This window comes from Lutjanus erythropterus, chromosome 9 (assembly GCF_056507025.1).
Source record: "Lutjanus erythropterus isolate fLutEry1 chromosome 9, fLutEry1.hap2, whole genome shotgun sequence".
Lineage (NCBI taxonomy): Eukaryota > Metazoa > Chordata > Actinopteri > Lutjaniformes > Lutjanidae > Lutjanus > Lutjanus erythropterus.
In genome coordinates, this window is record NC_139325.1 from 40,080,805 (window position 1) to 40,098,820 (window position 18,016).

The window sequence follows — 18,016 nt, forward strand, 5'->3', positions numbered from 1 at the left end:
TGGTGACTGTAATAAACTGTGGTGAGAGCTGAATGATAAAATTGGGTCAGAAAGTCAGAGCTTACCATCTCACTGTCATCTGCCTCTTCAATTGTTGATTTAATAAATACACTATTAGATGAAATACTAAGGTTAACAGATTCTTATTGCCTAATTTTTGTACTTTCTGTCAGAAACATTCTTTGGATTATTTCCTTCTCTTTTCTTTGTCCATACAGTTAAAAACAGGGACATTTCTGGGAACAGGCTAGCAAAAACGGGGATGTCTGGTCATCCTAAACAGACGTCATATGTACAGAATAAACACATGTAACTGTAACAACAGTGGAATGACAAAGTAAAGTTCATAACATGTATTAAGCAAATATCAAGTGGTTTAAAATCTGTTGCTGACACTTTATGTGTCATGTAGGCTCGTAAACAGATGTAACTAACAGATGTAGAAGGCTGTTATGCAAGTGATTCAGCTAAAAGTAAGTGTAATAAGTTAAAGAGAGCAAAAAAAATACATAAACTCTGTTGCTGAACAGTTTTTGCCATTTACGAAACAACTACAAAAATTGCCGCCAAGCTAACGTTACTAGGTACATGTGCTAGCTTAGCTGACTTTCCAAGTTAATGAGCTAGCTAGTAATGTAGCCATAACTTACTCAAATTTCTTGTTTTATTCACTACTCCAAGATATTTAATTTATTATTATTATTATTTACATTTAAGAAGCTGGAATTAGAGAATTTTGACTTTTTTTTTCTTTAAAAGAAAATGCTCAAACCAATAAATCAATTATCGAAATTGTTGGCAAATAATTTAGTATTCAATAAGTAATTGATTATTTGAAGTTAAAATTTGCTGCCAAGCTAACGTTGCGCTAGCTTAGCTGACTCCCCAAGTTAACAAGCTAGCTTGTAGAGCTAAACAGCAGGCTTTGAGTTCATTGTTCCATATTTTTATTTTAAACATGTTGCCAGTCTGGTTTATAGTTTATATTATGTTATATTTAACATTTATAGGGCTGCAACTAACAATTATTTTCATAGCTGATTACCTGAATTGCTAGATTATTTTCTCAATGGTGAAAAATGTCAGTCACAACCGAAAGATATTTTTTTTTATTCACATCAAAGAAGCTAGAATTAGAGAACTTTGACTTTTTTCTCTTTAAAAATCCTCAAACCAATTAATAGATTATCAAAATAGTTAGCAAATAATTTAATAATTAATTAGTAATCAGTTATATGATTAATCATTGCAGCTCTAAAAGTTTTATTCTGACAAAGTATTTCCCTTGTTCTTTGTTTTTTTTAGCTTTCTTTATGTGAATAACTGCCTGATCAGGAAGCAGAAAAACAGCAACTTTAAAGCAGCTTTAAGTTTGGACTCTTATTTATTTATTAGTCACGTGTTTTAGGGAACAGTGTTTGACGGGTCTTTTTTTTTTTTTTTTTTTTTTTTTTGGAAGCTGTCCTCAGTTTTGCCCACTGACCTGAGCTTTACTTCCAGGTCAGCGCCTTCTGCGGGTCCTCGGCACTTCCAACAATGTATCCCTTACAGGAGCGGGGAGAGCTGGCGTTCACGAAGTCCCTCTGGAGGCTCTTCAAAACACAGTTACCATGGACACAAACTTGACCGGGAGAGGAGTGAGGAGTGTTTGTGTGTGTGCAGGGGAAAAACGAGAGGCAGAGAGGGTAAAGACAGGACTGTGTGTGTGTGTGTGTGAGGGGAGGAGGGGGTGTGCAGGTGCAGTTTGCATGACTGTAACTTTAAAAGCATGATAAATAACTCTTAAGTTTGTTATACTGTTAAAACGTGGCCAAACTTTTATAAAGCGCGTGATACTTGAACGTTACCATTGACTTCTCCGGTGTTTTGCCGCCTGCAGCCGTGCGTGATTGACTGCCAGCAATCTGATCCGGTGAAAGACATTGACAACCAATAGGAAGCGGAGTGCGGCTTGTTTCCATGGGAGGCCCCGGGAGGCGATGCCAAGCCGCTAGAAAGCAACACAGCGAGCGGGGAGAGGCGCAGCCTGCAGCCGGGACCGTGGAGATCCTGCAGCCGCTCCGTGGCACTCTGCAGGCGGATGAAAGCGAGGTCGCTAGGTAACTGCACCCTTCACACTCCGTACTCTTCTTCTTCTTCTTCTGCATAAGTTTATTCTACATCATTTCGGCGCGCCCTCCAGCTCAGCGCGCTGCTCGTTTACGCACGAAATTTGCAGATTGTCAACTTAACTTTGCAGCATCGCCGGAGGTGTTGTCGGTAATTTCGGTATCAGAGCAGTAGAGGTGTCCTGAACTGTGCCTTAATGAATGAAACTCGTGTTTTCATCCACTCAGAACCCGTCATTCATGTCCTCTTTCTTTATGATTTCCATCCATGTCGCTGTTTTGTTTTTTTTAAGGGTGACCGGACAGGAGACTCGTCAGTTAAAGCCACAGCAGCGCAGAATGGATGGATTTCACGACCAGCAAGTGCCTTATTGTAACTCCAAAGTGAGTGATTATAGACCAAAAAAAACCAACTTGGAAGCAAATCAGATAACAGATCCCATCATGTTTAATATCTTTTATTGCTGTAAATGTCTGTTCTTTCTCTCTAATACTTTCTATTTGTTCTGATCTCATCTCTGCTGCTGCTGCCAAGACTCATTTCTCCCTCAGGGACCATTTAAGTTTCATTTAATCATCAAAGATAAGCAGCTAAGCAAGGTGCCCACCACACCATACACCGTGATGTTGGTTTTGTGCACCACGTTACAACTTGTTAATTATATCTGATGAGTGAAGCTCAGGTCACCTTGCATGGGTCAGGCTTTAGAAGTGTGCGAGGCATCAGTGAGTTGCATGTGTGCTGCAGCCAACAACAGAATCACTGCTCCAGCGAGGAAGAGGAAAAAAAAAAAAATTGATTTGTGTCTTTTTGTTTTTTCGCAGAAGCTGCAAGAAAAGACAACAAGCTGCCAGAGGCCGGCACATGACAGAAAGAGAAAATTCATTAAGTCTGACCTGGCTCTGGACACTGAAGGTAGGCAGAGGGCAGGGGGAGAAGTTAATTTCACGGCTCCTAAACATTTAGCAAAATTCAATTGGTTTGTGGCCACCTGTGCTGCTAACTACAGAATCTCAATTACAACACAGCGGCCTGTGATGATCCTCACAAGCCTCTGTCAGTGGTCAGAGACACAAATTGACTTGTTATTAGCTGCACACGTGCCCACTGAGCTCCGGCGTGTGCGGTAATGAAGCCAGTTGTTTCTGATGCTTCTCCTGAGCTTTGGCTGTGTTTTTTTTTTTACTGCTTTCAAAAACCTTGTTCTCTGCCTCCAGAGCTCTTCCAGGACCTCAGTCAGCTGCAGGAGGCTTGGCTGGCAGAAGGTGAGTGTTTCAAATCTCATAAAAAAAAAAAAAAAGGAGGAGAGATGGGTAAAAATGGGTAGGTTGCGAGGGGGGAAAAAAGCAGCCTGGAGTTACTTGCCTAGCGTCGCAGTCCAATTAAAAGCCTGTGTGGAAGAGGCACCTTGTGTGTCATGCATACATTAGAGACTGTGAGCGAGGGGTCTTGAGGGAGACCGAGGAGGCTCTACCCAGAGAGTGTCATCACAAATTACCAGGAGAAGGCTCTCCGACGCTCACTGTCTCTTCTGCTTTTGGCAGGAGCTAACGCGCTGCACGCCAGCCGCCGCCACCTCCACCTCCACCAGAGCTCTGCTGTAGCCTACCAGCTCTCTCACTCGCTCCTCTGCTCTCTCCTCCCTCCCTCTCCCTCTCTCTCTCTCTCTCTCTCCCTCTCTCTCTCTCTCTGCTTCCTCTCAGCACACCTCTCCTCTCTATCTTCTCCAGCTGTACCACCACCTTGTCTTCTTCAATTTCATTTCTTGGCGGCAAAAAAAAAAAGAAAGAATGGATCTATAATTTTTTTTTTTTTAATCGCAGACTTCCAAACCACCAGAATCATCAGTCTCTCAAAGCGACAATTGATTTTTTTTTTTAATATTTATCCATTTCTTTGCTTTTTATTATTTTTTCTCTAATGGCAAGACTTGCTCATTGTGGTCTAACTGAGACGTGATGCTTCAGGATTTAAGTGCGAGTGTCCTCTTTCCACCGTGTCTGCAGCACCGAAGTTTTGGTTAGTGGTGAATATTGCTCATCTTTTTTTCTTTTTTTTTACTTTTAATGTGCATGTGCATGTTGGTTATTTTGCTTGACGTTTTGTATTTGCACCTCACTGAGATGCAACTTGCTTTGAATATAGCATGTAATTTAAAAGTTTATATCTCAGCAGAAAGCAAGTTCGGTATTTTACTGTGAAAACTTTAACATTTTCAGAGTTGTTGGAAGTAGTTTTTGATTTGTTCTGTCAGTGTAAAACCAGAAATCCAGAAAAAGTGTAAGGCTGTGCAGGCTGGAAGCACTTATTTTTTTTTAAAAAGGGTGATTTAAAATAGTTTTTGCATGTATATTAATTTAAAAAGAAAGATAAATTGCCTGTATTTTACTTGCAAATGTGCCAAAGCACTGTTTTTTTTAGGCTAACACTAGACTGCATCTTCTTTTTACTGCACCGTATGTTATGTGCATACAATGTTTCAAGAAAAAAAAAGTAATTATTAATGTTAAAAGTTTCTGTTAAATTATAAAAAATATAATTTTTAAGTTCAAGTGAAAAATAGAACACTTACAAAAATGTTTTAACTTGTGAAATTACTTTTGGGGTTATTTTCAGTCCTTTATTTGAAATGTGGATAATTAGAAATTATGACATCTACCATAAAAAAGGCACCAGTATTAACTTTTTAAAAAATATTTTGCTGTTTAATTTGTGTAAAACGAGTCCATTGAAATTTGTAATAATTCAGTTTTATATTATTCTGGCATAGAATTGCAACTATTAAAATGACCTAACCTGCCCCCTCAAAAATATCTATTTCAACATATAAGTGAGAGTTCAGGTTTTAAAGCCATGATTTTAGTTTTCAGGTATAATTCACAGTTTAATTGAATCAACTGAAATACTTTTTTACTTTTTTAAAAAATAAGGATTGAGTCGTAATACCTTCCCTGGAAAAGTGTCTGTAGAAATTTTAGCTCGCACCCTTCACACAGGTGAATAAGACTCTCAATCATTCACAGGCTCCATCTATTCTTTAACACATTTGAAAACGTTCGCGGTGCGATCCAGAGCTTTTAAAAAATGAAAAGTATGCTTTGAAACAGATATTGGAGTAGTTGAGCCGACTCTTCTTGAGCAGCAGTTAGATTATGAGGCGGCGCGGCGCACACCGCAGGGCGTGTAAAAGAATAAGACACGATTTTAATATTTCAGTATCCAAAGTGAGAAAAGAGACGGCGGCGGCTGATAAGAGGTATTACTGTTAAGGATTACGGTTCTGCCTGTCATGGATCAATGTGACGACGTACGCTTCAAGATTGTAGGTTTAATGAATGACTTCCTGTCCATTAAGATGAAAAGGAATACCTCCCCATTTCTAAGATTTATTAGTTCAGGTAATTGGAACAAGAGGAGGAATTATGAGAGACAGACTGAATTTCCGACTCTGAGACCGAGAGGTTGAGGTGGTTCGTCAGCTGACAGGCGTGTGTTTGACACCCACAGACCACTCCTGCCCTCCACCTCCACTCAGGTCTTCTGGACTTATTTAAGGACGTTTCCTGCCAGGAAAATTGTTTAGGGATTTCTCACTTTAAGAATACTTTTCTTTGCTTTTGTTCACGCACTGATTTCTCCATGAAATTCTGGTGCTGCAAGTTTGATTTGTCTAAAATCAGCGCGTGCAGAACGTTAAATTTGTTTAAAACTAAACCTCGCACACAGAGCTGTCGCAGGTTCAGGAAATTCCTCCATCAGTCTCTCCTGCTCAGGCCTCGTGTTTGCAGCCTTTAAAACTTCTCCTTTTTCATCCTTACTCTTTTTTCCCCTTCTGTCCTTCTCCCTTTTTTTCCTTTTTGGTTGTTTTGTGAATGGCGGCAGATTTCCAGCTCTGCCGTTCTCCCCAGGAGTTTGTTGCAGGGATCAGCTGGCTCATTCACAGACTGAGGCCGGTGACTCATCCATCCTGTACAGTACTTCCTTTTGGACACTGCTGCCTTCTTTTTTTTTTTTTTTTTTTTCGGTTTTGTTTCTAATCTCCTCTCTCTTTGTCCCTTTCCAAGTTCTCTGAAGTTTGTTTGTGTTGTAGTCATGAGACTAGAGCTGTTTCTTTCCACCCTTGTCTCCATATTTTTCACTGTTATGCTGGTTTGGCAGATTTGAATGTTGTGGAAACGGAAAAAAGTACGTTTAGAGTGTTGAGGCTTTAAGACGGTTTGAGTATGATTTATCATGTAAAGGACTTTATATTTGTTTTAATATATTATTCAAATTTTCATGTCGTGGCCCTTTAAGAAAGCATGCAAAGTGGAGTAACACAGCAGAGAAGCCCAAGTTGTTTTCCAGATCAACAATAATTCAACAAATTGTACACAAAAGTGCTGCATACAATAGAGAGTTGATGGCTTAAATTACAGCAGCATCTAGAGTGGACTCATTTCTACCTCTTTGTTTGCTGTTCTCTTCACCCGCTTGACATTGTTGGAAAATATGCAGCAATTTCTCCTCTTGATCTGTTGATTGTTTACTCTCCTCAATTCACACCTCTGGCGAGAAAAAAAAAAAAAACCCTCCATCCCCGATCATATCTAGAGTGACAAAAAAATGGAAAATCAGTGATTTTGTTGAAGATCTCTAGACATGTCGAGACATGTTACTGATGCTGTGATAATGAGGACCCACCTCATTGTGTGTATAAATAGACGTGCTAATGACACATTTAAATCTCCTTTTGCTTTTTTTTTTCGCCAGAGAGAGTCGAACTTGAGGGACACGGTGAACTGTCACTGAGTGTAAATATGTGTGATATAAATATGTACATGCTTAATTGGAGCCGGAGCGGGGCAGGCTTCATTATTTTAGCATTAGCCTGAGTGCAGGGGCGTTTGAGGCGCAGGTGAAGCATTGGAAGGTTTGGAACAGACCTAACTCGGTAGGTACAGGTGGATTCACCAGTAGGGAAGAAGCCAATTAGATACTGTTAACAATGGGTGTTTGGCTGCTGGCAAAGAGTGAGAGCCGAGGCTGCGGAGCAGTCAATGGACAAGCCGACCTCAGGAAGTGGAATTAGGAGGTAGACAGTCACCTAAAGCAAAATATTATCACCCTCACAGGCTGGCGTTTGTTACAAAACATGGTTCATTTTACAGTTTATTTAGTAAATTAAGCAAAACTTATTATCATACTTTGATTTAGTCAGACCTGTAATTTTGGTGCATTTCCTGGTTGCTCACAAGTGATATTTTTTCTATTATTAAGCTATAGATGTCTGATTTTCTTAAAACAAGCAATAAAATCTGAATCTGTTAAGTTTTTTTCAACTTATTTTTTATAGAAATCAGTCTTTTTTATTAAAAAAAAAAATAGTTTTAGATATGGCTGTCTGTGCAAGGCGTAATATTGCAGATTGTTGCACTATACTATAAAAACTATGCTGGGATTTAATTTGATTTAAATTTTGACGAGAAGTCTTTAATGCGCTCAGAAAAACGGAAATTTGACTCAAGTCATTTTTATCTGCTGAGAAGGATTGTGGGATTGTTTTGTCATGTAAAATCTGAATTTCTTTTTAGAATGATAACTTGTTTTAAAGAAAAATAATCTTGATTTGACTTCTGCGATTTAATAACAGACAAAAATTGCTTGATATGGTGAATATTTTTTGGTGTAACCCTGAGGCTGTAACTGCAGACAAAACCTTACTGCACTTTTTTTTTTTTTTTTTAAACAAACACCAGCACGGGCAAGAAAAACAAAGTACTCCTTGCCCTGTTTTCCTGTAAAACATATTTTTCGCAGCTGTGTTCTTTAACCGACAGCAGAGGCAAACAATGCTGGGATAGGCCAACCTAATATCCCAGGAGACTGTTTGCCAGAGGAGGGTATTGGACTGTAGAGAGCTGTGATCAATGCTGCGTTGTCCATCAACATCACAAACAATCATTCCCTTTCTTCTTTCTCCGCTTGTGTCTTTAGCTCAAGTTCCCGACAATGACGAGCAGTTCGTTCCAGACTTCCAGACTGAAAACTGTGAGTAAGAACAGACCACGTCGCCCCTTTTCCTCTGTGTCTCGGTGTGTGTGTGTGTTTGTGCGCGCGTTGGTGCTCGTGTTTGGGTGTGTGTCAACATCTGTGGTGTTTTTTTGTTTTTTTTTCACTCGTCGCGACTGTGTGTGTGTTTGTACTCGGGGAGAGTGCATGTGGCGGTGTGTGTTTTTCCGTGTCTCTCAGTACCCTCACCTTTGCTCGCACAAGTGCTCTCTGGAGAGCTGCAGCAGTCTTGCGGGTCTGCAGACAGGTGCATGAGTGGAGGGGGGGGGTTATCTCTCTGTCTCTGTCTCTATATCTGTCTCTCCCTCTGTTGCTCATGTACCTCTCACCACCACTGAGATATTATTGCACTGTGATTTATTTGCATAAACATCAAAATATTGTGGCGGATTTTTTTTTAGGGGGTTGAAGTGATATTTTTATATCCAGGTAGGCCAAACTGCTGTCAATTGATGGCTGTTTTTGAATTTTTTTTAAATAAAATCTTTTAAAAAATGCTCCTAGGTGACCTTTTCCTCGAATTGCTTTTTGTGCAAACCATCCAGTGTGGTTAGATTTTCTAAATCGGGCAGTGTAATATTAGAAAATACTGCATTTATCCCTTTCAGTTGAAGCCTTGTTGGCCTTCTGGTACACTCCCCAGCCTTCAGTGGGGGTTTTTACAGCATGAAAGCAAGAGGAGGGAAAAAATCATTTTCTAAGAATACTCTCTAAGAGTTTTTAAAAAATCTTCCATCGCTTAACCTGAGCTGATTTTAAATCGAGTTTAATAGGGATGAAGTATTTAGTCGTACTTCACCTGGTTGTGCACGGTGGTTGCACACGGTGACTGGTGACTTGGCACGGTCCACTTCTGGAGGAAATAGTGCCAAGGTGGGGACAGAAATGGAGTGAGTGGAGCTCAGTGGGACCCGGAGCGAGCACATGTCTTTCAGATGAGCCAAAACGCCCATGAAACTGTGAGAAAAGACACAAAACAAGTCTTCCCTATGTCCTTAACGCCCTTTAACCTGGAAACAAAGTTGGACCAAAAGCAGAAGTGAGGACCTTTGACCAGAACAAAGAGAAAAGGAAACGTGTGATTTCTTAGTTTTACAGTAGATTGCAAGATTTTAGCAGGAGGGACGGGAATCGCTTAAAAATGTTCAATTCCAAATCCTCTTTAACAAAAACAAAAAGACGAAGCTGTGACAATGATCTCCGTCTCTGGGCGTAACGTAGTGTTCTTCCTGCATGCCTCCACGACGTGTAACGTCAGAAAGCCAATCACCAGCATTATTAGATCCTGGTACGAGCTGCATGCTTATTCGCTCACGAACATTGATGAGATTTACTCTGAAACTTGGTATTGAATCTCTACCCAGCCCTATTTGGTAGTAAAATAAAATATTTGAGTTGGATTCAGGAGGAATAGATTTGGCATTAAAAGCTAGATCACAGACCTTTTAACCCCTTATGAGCCAGATGACAGCCTGAGATCCTCGAGCTGGTTCCTGTTGGTTTCCCAGATTAAAAACCAGAGGGGGGTCTATTTTTTCTCTCTTTTTTTTTGCCATCACCTCTTCTACACCTTGAAACGAAAAATCTGAGGAGCTCCAGCTGAAGAAAAATAGTACCATCCTTTTAAACACAAGTCAAACTAAACTTTAAATGTAAATGTCTTAACCTGATTAGCAACTTTATTTGTGTTCTTAAAGATGCTGAATATTCTTAGTAGTAAAGTCTGACTGATACTGGATTTTTCAGGCCGATTTTTAAAGATAAGAAGATATGCAATGGAAGCATGATATTATATAGTTTAATTTCATTGTTAAAAATGACAATAAGTCACTGAAACAGTTAGAGCTGCAAAGATTAATTGATTATTAATGGACTATTAAATTGATCGCCAACTATTCTGAAATTGATTAATTGTTTTGAGTCATTTTTTATTAAATAAATGCTAAATTCTCTGATTTTAGCCACTCAAATATGACTATTTTCTGGTTTATTTAGTTCGCTATGGCAGTAAAGTGAATATCTTTGCATTGTGGGCAAAACAAGACTGTTGAGGACGTCATCTAGAGCTTTGATCAACATTTGCACCATTTTCTGACATTTTATAGACCAAACAGCTAATCGATTAATAAAAAAGTAATACCAGATTAATCGCTAATGGAAATATTTGTTAGTTGCAGCCCAAGAAACAGTAAACCTAATTATATAATCTGTTATGTTTTGTCAGAAAAGTTTTCATATCCGACAACATATTCGCTGATACCAATATAGAAAACTATTGTTCATTAGTTCTGAGCCATTTTTGCAGCTGCTGCTCCACAGTCTGCACAAATACAAGCTTGAGTCAACTAACCGTAGTTGTGAGGGTGTGAAAACAACACTTCCCCATCTTCTGGTATGTCCTTGAAATATTTTGCCCTCTCAAATTCTTTGCATCTTTCTGTTGCTCCGAACACACCACAGCCGTAAACCAGAAACTCGACCACTGGGTGTGAATTAGCTTACCCTAAAATCCAACATGGAGGAGCGGCGTGGTATACAGTAGCGAACCAGAGGTCACCGAGACTGTCCCATTGTCCTTCAGAGGTAGCCAGGGTGGGTGGCCACGGTGGCAGGAGACTGCTGACCATCTGAATTGTCCTGTTGGCAAACCCGCAGCAGACTGGAGAGGCACTAACAGATGGCGGGAGGGTGAGGGCACCGTGGTTGGGCGCTCGAGCAGGCATCCCAGCCGGCAGCTCTCCCATATGGGTTTCACCGAGCCGAGAGATGGAGGGACGGACAGTGAGACAGAGAGATGGAGATGGAAGGAGATACAGATAGAAGTTGTAAGAGAAGAGCCGTGTGTAAAGGTGGAGGTAATTACAGGAAGTAAATCTCACTACTGATGTCTTTAGAGTGTAGTTTGAGGATAAAACTGTCAGTATGCTGTTTTCTTCTTATTATCAATAAATCCCATGAAAAGACCAAAACCAACAGCAAAGTGATCAAGTGTCGTCTGTGCATCTAAAGGCTGATAAACTATGATGTGTTCCTTTATTAAAATGAACACATTGAAGCTGAAAATAGCTTCCAACAGATGAATTGTTTACTCCTCTTTGAGTTGTGTTTGCTAAAACCCACAGTTTACAGCTATTGTAGGAAATCGTGTTGCCTTAATAAAAATTGAAACGATGTATTTGTGACCTGATTTTCATGGATTTAAGTTATGGCATGTCTTTAAATGAGAGTGTTTGGGGCTGTATTCTGCAATGTTGGGTTTTACCTTTTCATGGGATTTGTTAACAATAAGAAAAATATAGTTTAAGAGCAGCATCATCCTTTAAAATGATTCAGGCAAGTTTGTATTTTAACTTTTACTTAAGAACAATTTAGCTAAAGTCTGGGAGGCTAATTAGCTACAAAATATTGTCACTCTTCATGTAAGCATCAACTCAGGAGTTATAAATTCTGTCTGCATCGAACTTAATTTGAACAAAATGTGAAGTTAACTAGCATCACATATAAATGCTGGAAAATGTCTTTGATGTTAATAGAGTTAGCATTAGCCAAGTATTTTGTCCAGCTGTGTTGTTAGCCTTGCTAAATAGTTGGTAGCATTAGCAAAAGAAACAACTAGTGTAGCAAAAATAGTCTTTATTTTGTGGTAAAATATTGTGATGAGTTTAATGGATTGCAGATTCTTAATTTTAGGAAACTAAGTTCATTAAAAAAAAATACAAAATCATGCATTAAACTGAAAAATAACCATAAATGTTAACCCTAATACTCTTGTTGTTGTAGGCCTACTCCTCCATTTTGAATTAGCTTCTTTTTATTTTTACTTAAATTGATTTTTACGTTGATAGTTTCACGTCTGCTACAATGAAATTAACAGCAATAATTAAGTAACAGTATTTCTACATTTTTATATTTTTTTGGTGTTCTGTTGAGTTGAAAGTAGGGGTGGAACCAAAAGTTATTTTCACAATTACTCACTTACTCTATAGAATGTCAAGAAATTGTGAAAAATGCTCATCACAGTTTACCAGAGCCAAAAATTACACCTTTAAATTGCTTTGAACCAACAGTCCAAAATCCAAAGACTATTTGTTTGTTTCTTAAATGACAAAGAAAAGCAGCAAATTCTTGCAAATATTTGACATTTTTAATTTAATTAATCGATTGTCAGAATAGTTTGCAACTAATTTTCTTTTAATCAAGTTAATTAAGTGGCTACTCAGTGCAGCTGTAGTTGAAAGTGAGAATAAAAAGGTAAAAACAGATTTTAAAAAAAGGAATCTGTGTGGAGGAGTGCAGGTTTGTTTTATATTTCCGTGGCCTTTATATTATCACCTCTCGAGAAACTGTGGCAGGTTCCCTCAATGTCGACCTATCACTCTCCATCCATGCAGCACAGAAGCAGCATGTGAGCGGCCTCGACGCGAAAGTGTCCTCAGGCTGAAGGAGGAGAAGGAGAATTTTCTTTGTCTCAAACTCCAACACAGATGCTTACCATTAGCATAACTTAGCAGGGAACGAAGGAGAAGAGGAGGTGTAAAATGAGGCCACACGTTACCAGCAGATCTGAGCCTCCATCATTTAACAGCAAAGGCGAGCACCTACAGTAGGTGAAAATGGAATGGAAGGTTTTTCGCTGCTGCCAAAAGACCTGTATTTTTTTATGAATGGACTGGAGAAATATCTGCCAAACGTAGGCTCCAGTTCTGCCAAAACACACAATTTGTACCTGAGAATACACAACGTTCGGAGCCAAGAGTTCTTTGATAATGTACAGAAAGGATTGCCAGAAAAATGGCAGCCAGAATTAAATTATTTGAACCACATTTTGCAGGAAAAAAAAGTAAAAACTTAAATAAATCTCACTGAATCTTTCCTGACAAAGCTAAAACAAACAAACATCTATTCATTTAAATCAAAGATTTCTATTGAATCCGTGCACCAAAGACCAAAGAAAATTGCGGAATATTTGAGTTACTGGCACAGAAAAAAAAAGAAAAAAAACATTTGCATTCAAAATAGACCCAGTAATTGTTCTAACTGCTTCTTCTTTTAAACACCCTACCATCTCGGTTAATCAATATGTAGATAATGAGAGCAATCAAGCAGTGATGGGCATGACATTCTGGACTAAAAAGGAAGTCTCTGTTTTAGTCAGAGGCAATGCCCTCGCTATTGATTTGTGTACCTTGGCACCCCACTGACGAAATCTATTGTGACATTTCCATTTCTAATTTAAGGCCCTGTGCTGCAGCACACGTGAAGCTATTGTTAATAGCTGATGTGACGCTTACAGTTAAACAAAGCATTTTTATAACAATTACTCGTACATTTCATATGTAAATTGACCCAGAAACTGACGTGGATGCAGGAGGAAAGAAATCTAGTCGAGCTTCAGGTGAGTTAGAAACCAGGAGACAAAGAAAAAGAAAGAAATGTGTGTTTATGGTCGTAGCTAATTAAAGTGACACTGATTGTGATCTCAACAAGCAAAACTAAGGTATTGTTTTGACTCTGTAAGCCTTTAACGAGGCTCTGCCATGCCAGCGTCGTCAAAGGTCTCCCCACAGGAAGTGTCTCTTTGACCTTCGATCGATGACCCGGAAAGGTCAGGCCCCCAGCGAGGGCTGCGAACAACCCCTGAGCTTTGTCATGCCGGGCCCGTGTGGCCCGTCCCCCAGGGGCTCTCTGCTGTGCGTCAGATGGGGTGTTGGCAGATCGACCCCTGCTCGTACGGCAGCTGTCAGTCAGCCGTGAGAAAACTCCCCAAAACATCCTCCTCTCTCAGCTCCTCGTAGCCGCAGAGACCTTCCTGGCTGTGGGCGTGTTTGAAAGAAAAATATTCCCAAACCTCAGATTTGAGTGTTTTTGGTGATCAGATGTCTAAATGTTTGTACTTCAGTCGGAGCAGGAGTTGATGGATTTCCTCTCTCTCTTTCGTAATTCCTGGTCGCTGTGTTTTTAACTCAGGAAAAGGCCGTCTCTCAGCCTGAAGCATCAGTCAAAAATCATCCCCTTCATCCACGACTGGCCCTCTCCTCTCGTGTGTGTGTGTGTGTGTGTGTGTGTGATAGAGCGCTGTGGGACGGCCTCTCACCGCTGCTTTGTGTGCAGTCGCGGTGAGACGGCGATCGGCGAGGCAACCCGAGCCTGACTTCATTCTGACTGACTGGGTTTTCGTCAGAAGCGCAGCCAATTGGATTAGCGTTGATCATGACTTGAGATGATGGGATGTTAATCAGGACTGATCAGGCACTTAACAGCCTCTCAGATGCACCGGGCTCGCCGTGGGGCCATAGGTAGAGAGCGCAGCCCCCCCCCCCACCTTCAGATCAATGAGCCCTGTTGTTGTCGTCTGGAACGTATTGACAGCCAGCTGAAAGCAGATAGAGCATTCAGAGGAGCTCGCCGCACACCCAGTTTTATGATTGTCATATTTCACTAACAGAGTCCCTGTCAGGAAAAGGCCGAACAAATGAGATTTAAGTGAGTTGTTTGTGTAAGTGATGGGCTGGGACGTCAGATCTGCTGGTGGACAGATGCTTTGTCTTTTTACTTCGTCCATCATGAATTCTCTTAATCTGTGACGGCCTGTAGAGTCACAAGACCAGAATGTAAAACTAGTATATAAAAACGATACTCAATACCTCCTTTAATGTCACAGCAACAAGAATAAAAGCCCAAAGCTCATTAGATTTTTTTTATTTTCTTTTATTAACAATCAGCACATCAGGCTTTGTACTGAACTTCAATACTTCTATGGCACTGACCGAATTGCTTCAGTACCATAAGGGATCAAAAAATCCCTCGTCATTCGATACCATAGAGTAAATCTGTGGTTTATTTTATTATGTTGTGAAAATGCTTTGGTTTTATGTTTCAGCGCCTTAGCATTTTTCCACTCAAAGTTTATACTTTTATGTTATGAAGCTACTTTGAGTGTGTAAAAAGGTGCCGAAAAATAAAACTAAAGTACCATAAAGTTTAATTTTCATTTTGTTAAATTTGATGTTTCTGTTTTAATAATTGGTTAATTGTTTTGAGTTATTTTTTAAGACAAAAAATTATCTGATTTCAGATTTTCTGGTGTCTTTAGTCCTTTGTTACAGTAAACTGAATATCTTCGGGTTATGAACAAAACGGCACATTTGAGGAGGTCAACTCAGGTTTTGGGAAACATTTTTCACTATTTTCTGACATTTTATGGACCAAGCAACCAGCCAGTTAATCGAGAATATGATCAAAATTAATCGATAATGAAAGTAATTGTTAGTTGCACCTGTCATTCGATACCGTAGGAGTAAGTTTCCAAGCTGTGGTTTATTTTTTTTTTATGTTGTAAAAACGCTGTGAGTGGAAAAAATGCCAAAATGCCAGACAACTTTAAGGTTACAGGGTTTATATTTTCATGTTATGAAACTACTTTGAGTGTGTAAAAAGGTGCTGAAAAATAAAACTAAAGTACCATATCATTTACATTTTGTTAAAAAACTGTAAAACTGATATAGAACAAAATGTTGCTCAGGAAGCAAAACTGATATTGATATTGAAATTTTCTGAACACAGTGCTGGTACAGAAACTGAACGCTGTCTGGTTTTACTGCAGGACAGATTTCAGGCAGGACAATAAAGACTGAACTGAGCCCTGATATTTTTCTTTTTATAGCTTTGCTACTTTTGATAGTATCAAATGTTCGCATTGTATTATTTTAAAACAGTATTGTCATTACAGATACTGCAGTATGGTTGTTTTCCAGTTTGGGGGAAGCTGCTGCATGTGATTCTTACTGTATCATACAGAAGAAAGAGTGAGACAGCTTCGTCCTTTTGTTTATCTGTAGGACGTGATGTAAACAGAGGACAGAGGTGGTGGTTCAGCCTGACGTAAACAGCTGCTGAGAAGAATTTAACCTCAGTTGACTGAGTGGATTTCAGTGCAGTGAAAATAATATTCTGCAATACTATGACACTATTGCAATATCTACAGAAATTTAAAAAAAATATAATGCTATCAGTCACATTCATCTTTAACTTTGTTCATTGTGCATTTTGTCTTTCTTTTGCCAAACGAATTACGCTCAATTTCAGAGTGTAGGGAGGCAGAGAGACTGTAACTATTACTGTACAAAAAGTCCAGTTACACTAAATTGATAGTGAAAAGTTGTGTGCATGGAGGGCATTGGGGCAGGAAGACGAAGCAAAAATGTAAACAAATGGAAAATAATTTAGTTGTTTAGTTTAGTTGATCTGTTGTAACTTTTGCAGAAATGTAGAGCACTACCAAAAAAAACTCATTTTGCTCTTAAAACCCACATTATTTGATCCGTAACAAGTTACTATTTGATAGTGGAGGTGTGGTTTATTGTCGTTCAGTATCTTAAATTAGTTCTCTCCATCTCTCTTCCTCTCTGGGTGTAGTGGCTTTCCACGGACTGCAGCTGAAGATCAAGAGGGAGCTGCACAGCCCGTGTTCAGAGCTGAGCTCCAACTGTAGTCAGGAACGGCCCTTCAAACTCCAGTATGGAGAGAAGTGCCCGTACAACATCAGGTGGGCCCCGCACGACACCGACCAACACTTCAAATCAACTTCTGAAAGACCTGAAACATCCACCTGAAAGACAAGTTTCACTTCAACAACATTAAAATGAAGTTAGAGCCACAGTTAGAAGAGAGTATCGTTATATTTTACCAAGCATTACTCTATTTTAGACATGTTGAATGATAAACTTAAGTTGTTTTTAAATCATATTCAGTCTTTGTCCAACTGTTTGCATTATATTTTTATTTATATGAAATTAACTTTGCAAACAGTTTCTATACATTTCAAATTAAATACACCAGAACCTGCTGGCATCTTTTATTTCCTTCAAAGTAAAGCCAAAGCTCTGTGTGACAAACACTTGAACTGATTTCATTCATAATAGATGACACTGATTGTGCTTGCAAGCCCATATAATGACCTTGTACGCAGACAGCCGTCTTGAAACTGTTTCATAAGTGGTGAATCATATGTGTGATTCATTTGCTCACCTGGGGACTTCTGCTCAGAAGCATAGAGGGGACAAAACAGGAAAAAGTCTTAACATTTGGCAGGCCTTTACATCAAAATCTCCACAGTGTATGCCAGGAGATGGTGTTACATTCCTTAATATATCCGTCCACGTCAGCATGCGTCTGACGCAACATTTAATTACAAAACAAAACTGTGGACGGACGAATGTGTGGCAAACAATAGGTTTATAATAATACGGAGAAAGTTGTATACTTTTACCAAACTCCTTTTAAAAAAAGACAAATTTAAGAATGTAAAGAGTGCAAAAACAACCATTCAGTTGAATTCAACTTTGCAGAAATGGACTTTAATCTGTCCTTTCCTTGACAGTTTGCAAATCCAGAGCCAAGCTTCTCAGACATGGTGCTTTATAGTGTTGGAAAGTAAAGCAACCTGAAGTAAAATTAGGTTTACAATAATACGGATAATGTAGTATACCTTTACCAAACTCCCTTTAAAAAAGTACAAATTTAAGAACAAAACAATATAGTACACTTTCACAAAACACCTTCAAGAAAAGGACCAATCCAACAATCTAAGGAGTATAAAAACAACCAGACAGTTGAATTTAACTTTGCAGAAATGAATTTTAATCTGCCTTTTCTTCTTGGTGTTTTATTGTATTAAAAATTAAGGAACTTGAAGTGAAATAACTAAATAAGCTAAAGCTAACTAAATGCACATTTTCAAATATTTTTTCAAAAAATCCCTCTGTGTTTTGTACTATCTTATGTTTAAGTGGAATCTGGGTTACCTCAGTAACGTCTGATCTGGATTTCCGGTTGTGTCAGGTGACCTTTGACAGAG

The 18,016-nt window shown here is 39.1% G+C and overlaps 1 protein-coding gene across 4 annotated transcripts in view; it reads left to right on the top strand.

The window, feature by feature from the left end:
- The first annotated feature begins 1,322 nt into the window (after positions 1–1,322).
- etv1 (ETS variant transcription factor 1) overlaps positions 1,323–18,016 on the top strand; it is a 28,933-nt gene continuing 12,239 nt past the window's right edge. For 2 of the 4 annotated variants that reach the window (XM_084727591.1, XM_084727592.1), the window contains exons 1-6: positions 1,323–2,099; positions 2,402–2,492; positions 2,934–3,024; positions 3,327–3,374; positions 8,086–8,139; positions 16,576–16,705. In XM_084727591.1, the coding sequence (XP_084583717.1) occupies positions 1,960–2,099; positions 2,402–2,492; positions 2,934–3,024; positions 3,327–3,374; positions 8,086–8,139; positions 16,576–16,705 (554 nt within the window). In that variant the 5' untranslated portion in view covers positions 1,323–1,959. Of the gene's footprint in view, positions 2,100–2,401; positions 2,493–2,933; positions 3,025–3,326; positions 3,375–3,501; positions 4,129–8,085; positions 8,140–16,575; positions 16,706–18,016 lie in introns of those variants that run through there. The other 2 variants (XM_084727590.1, XM_084727593.1) reach the window with 2 other exon arrangements.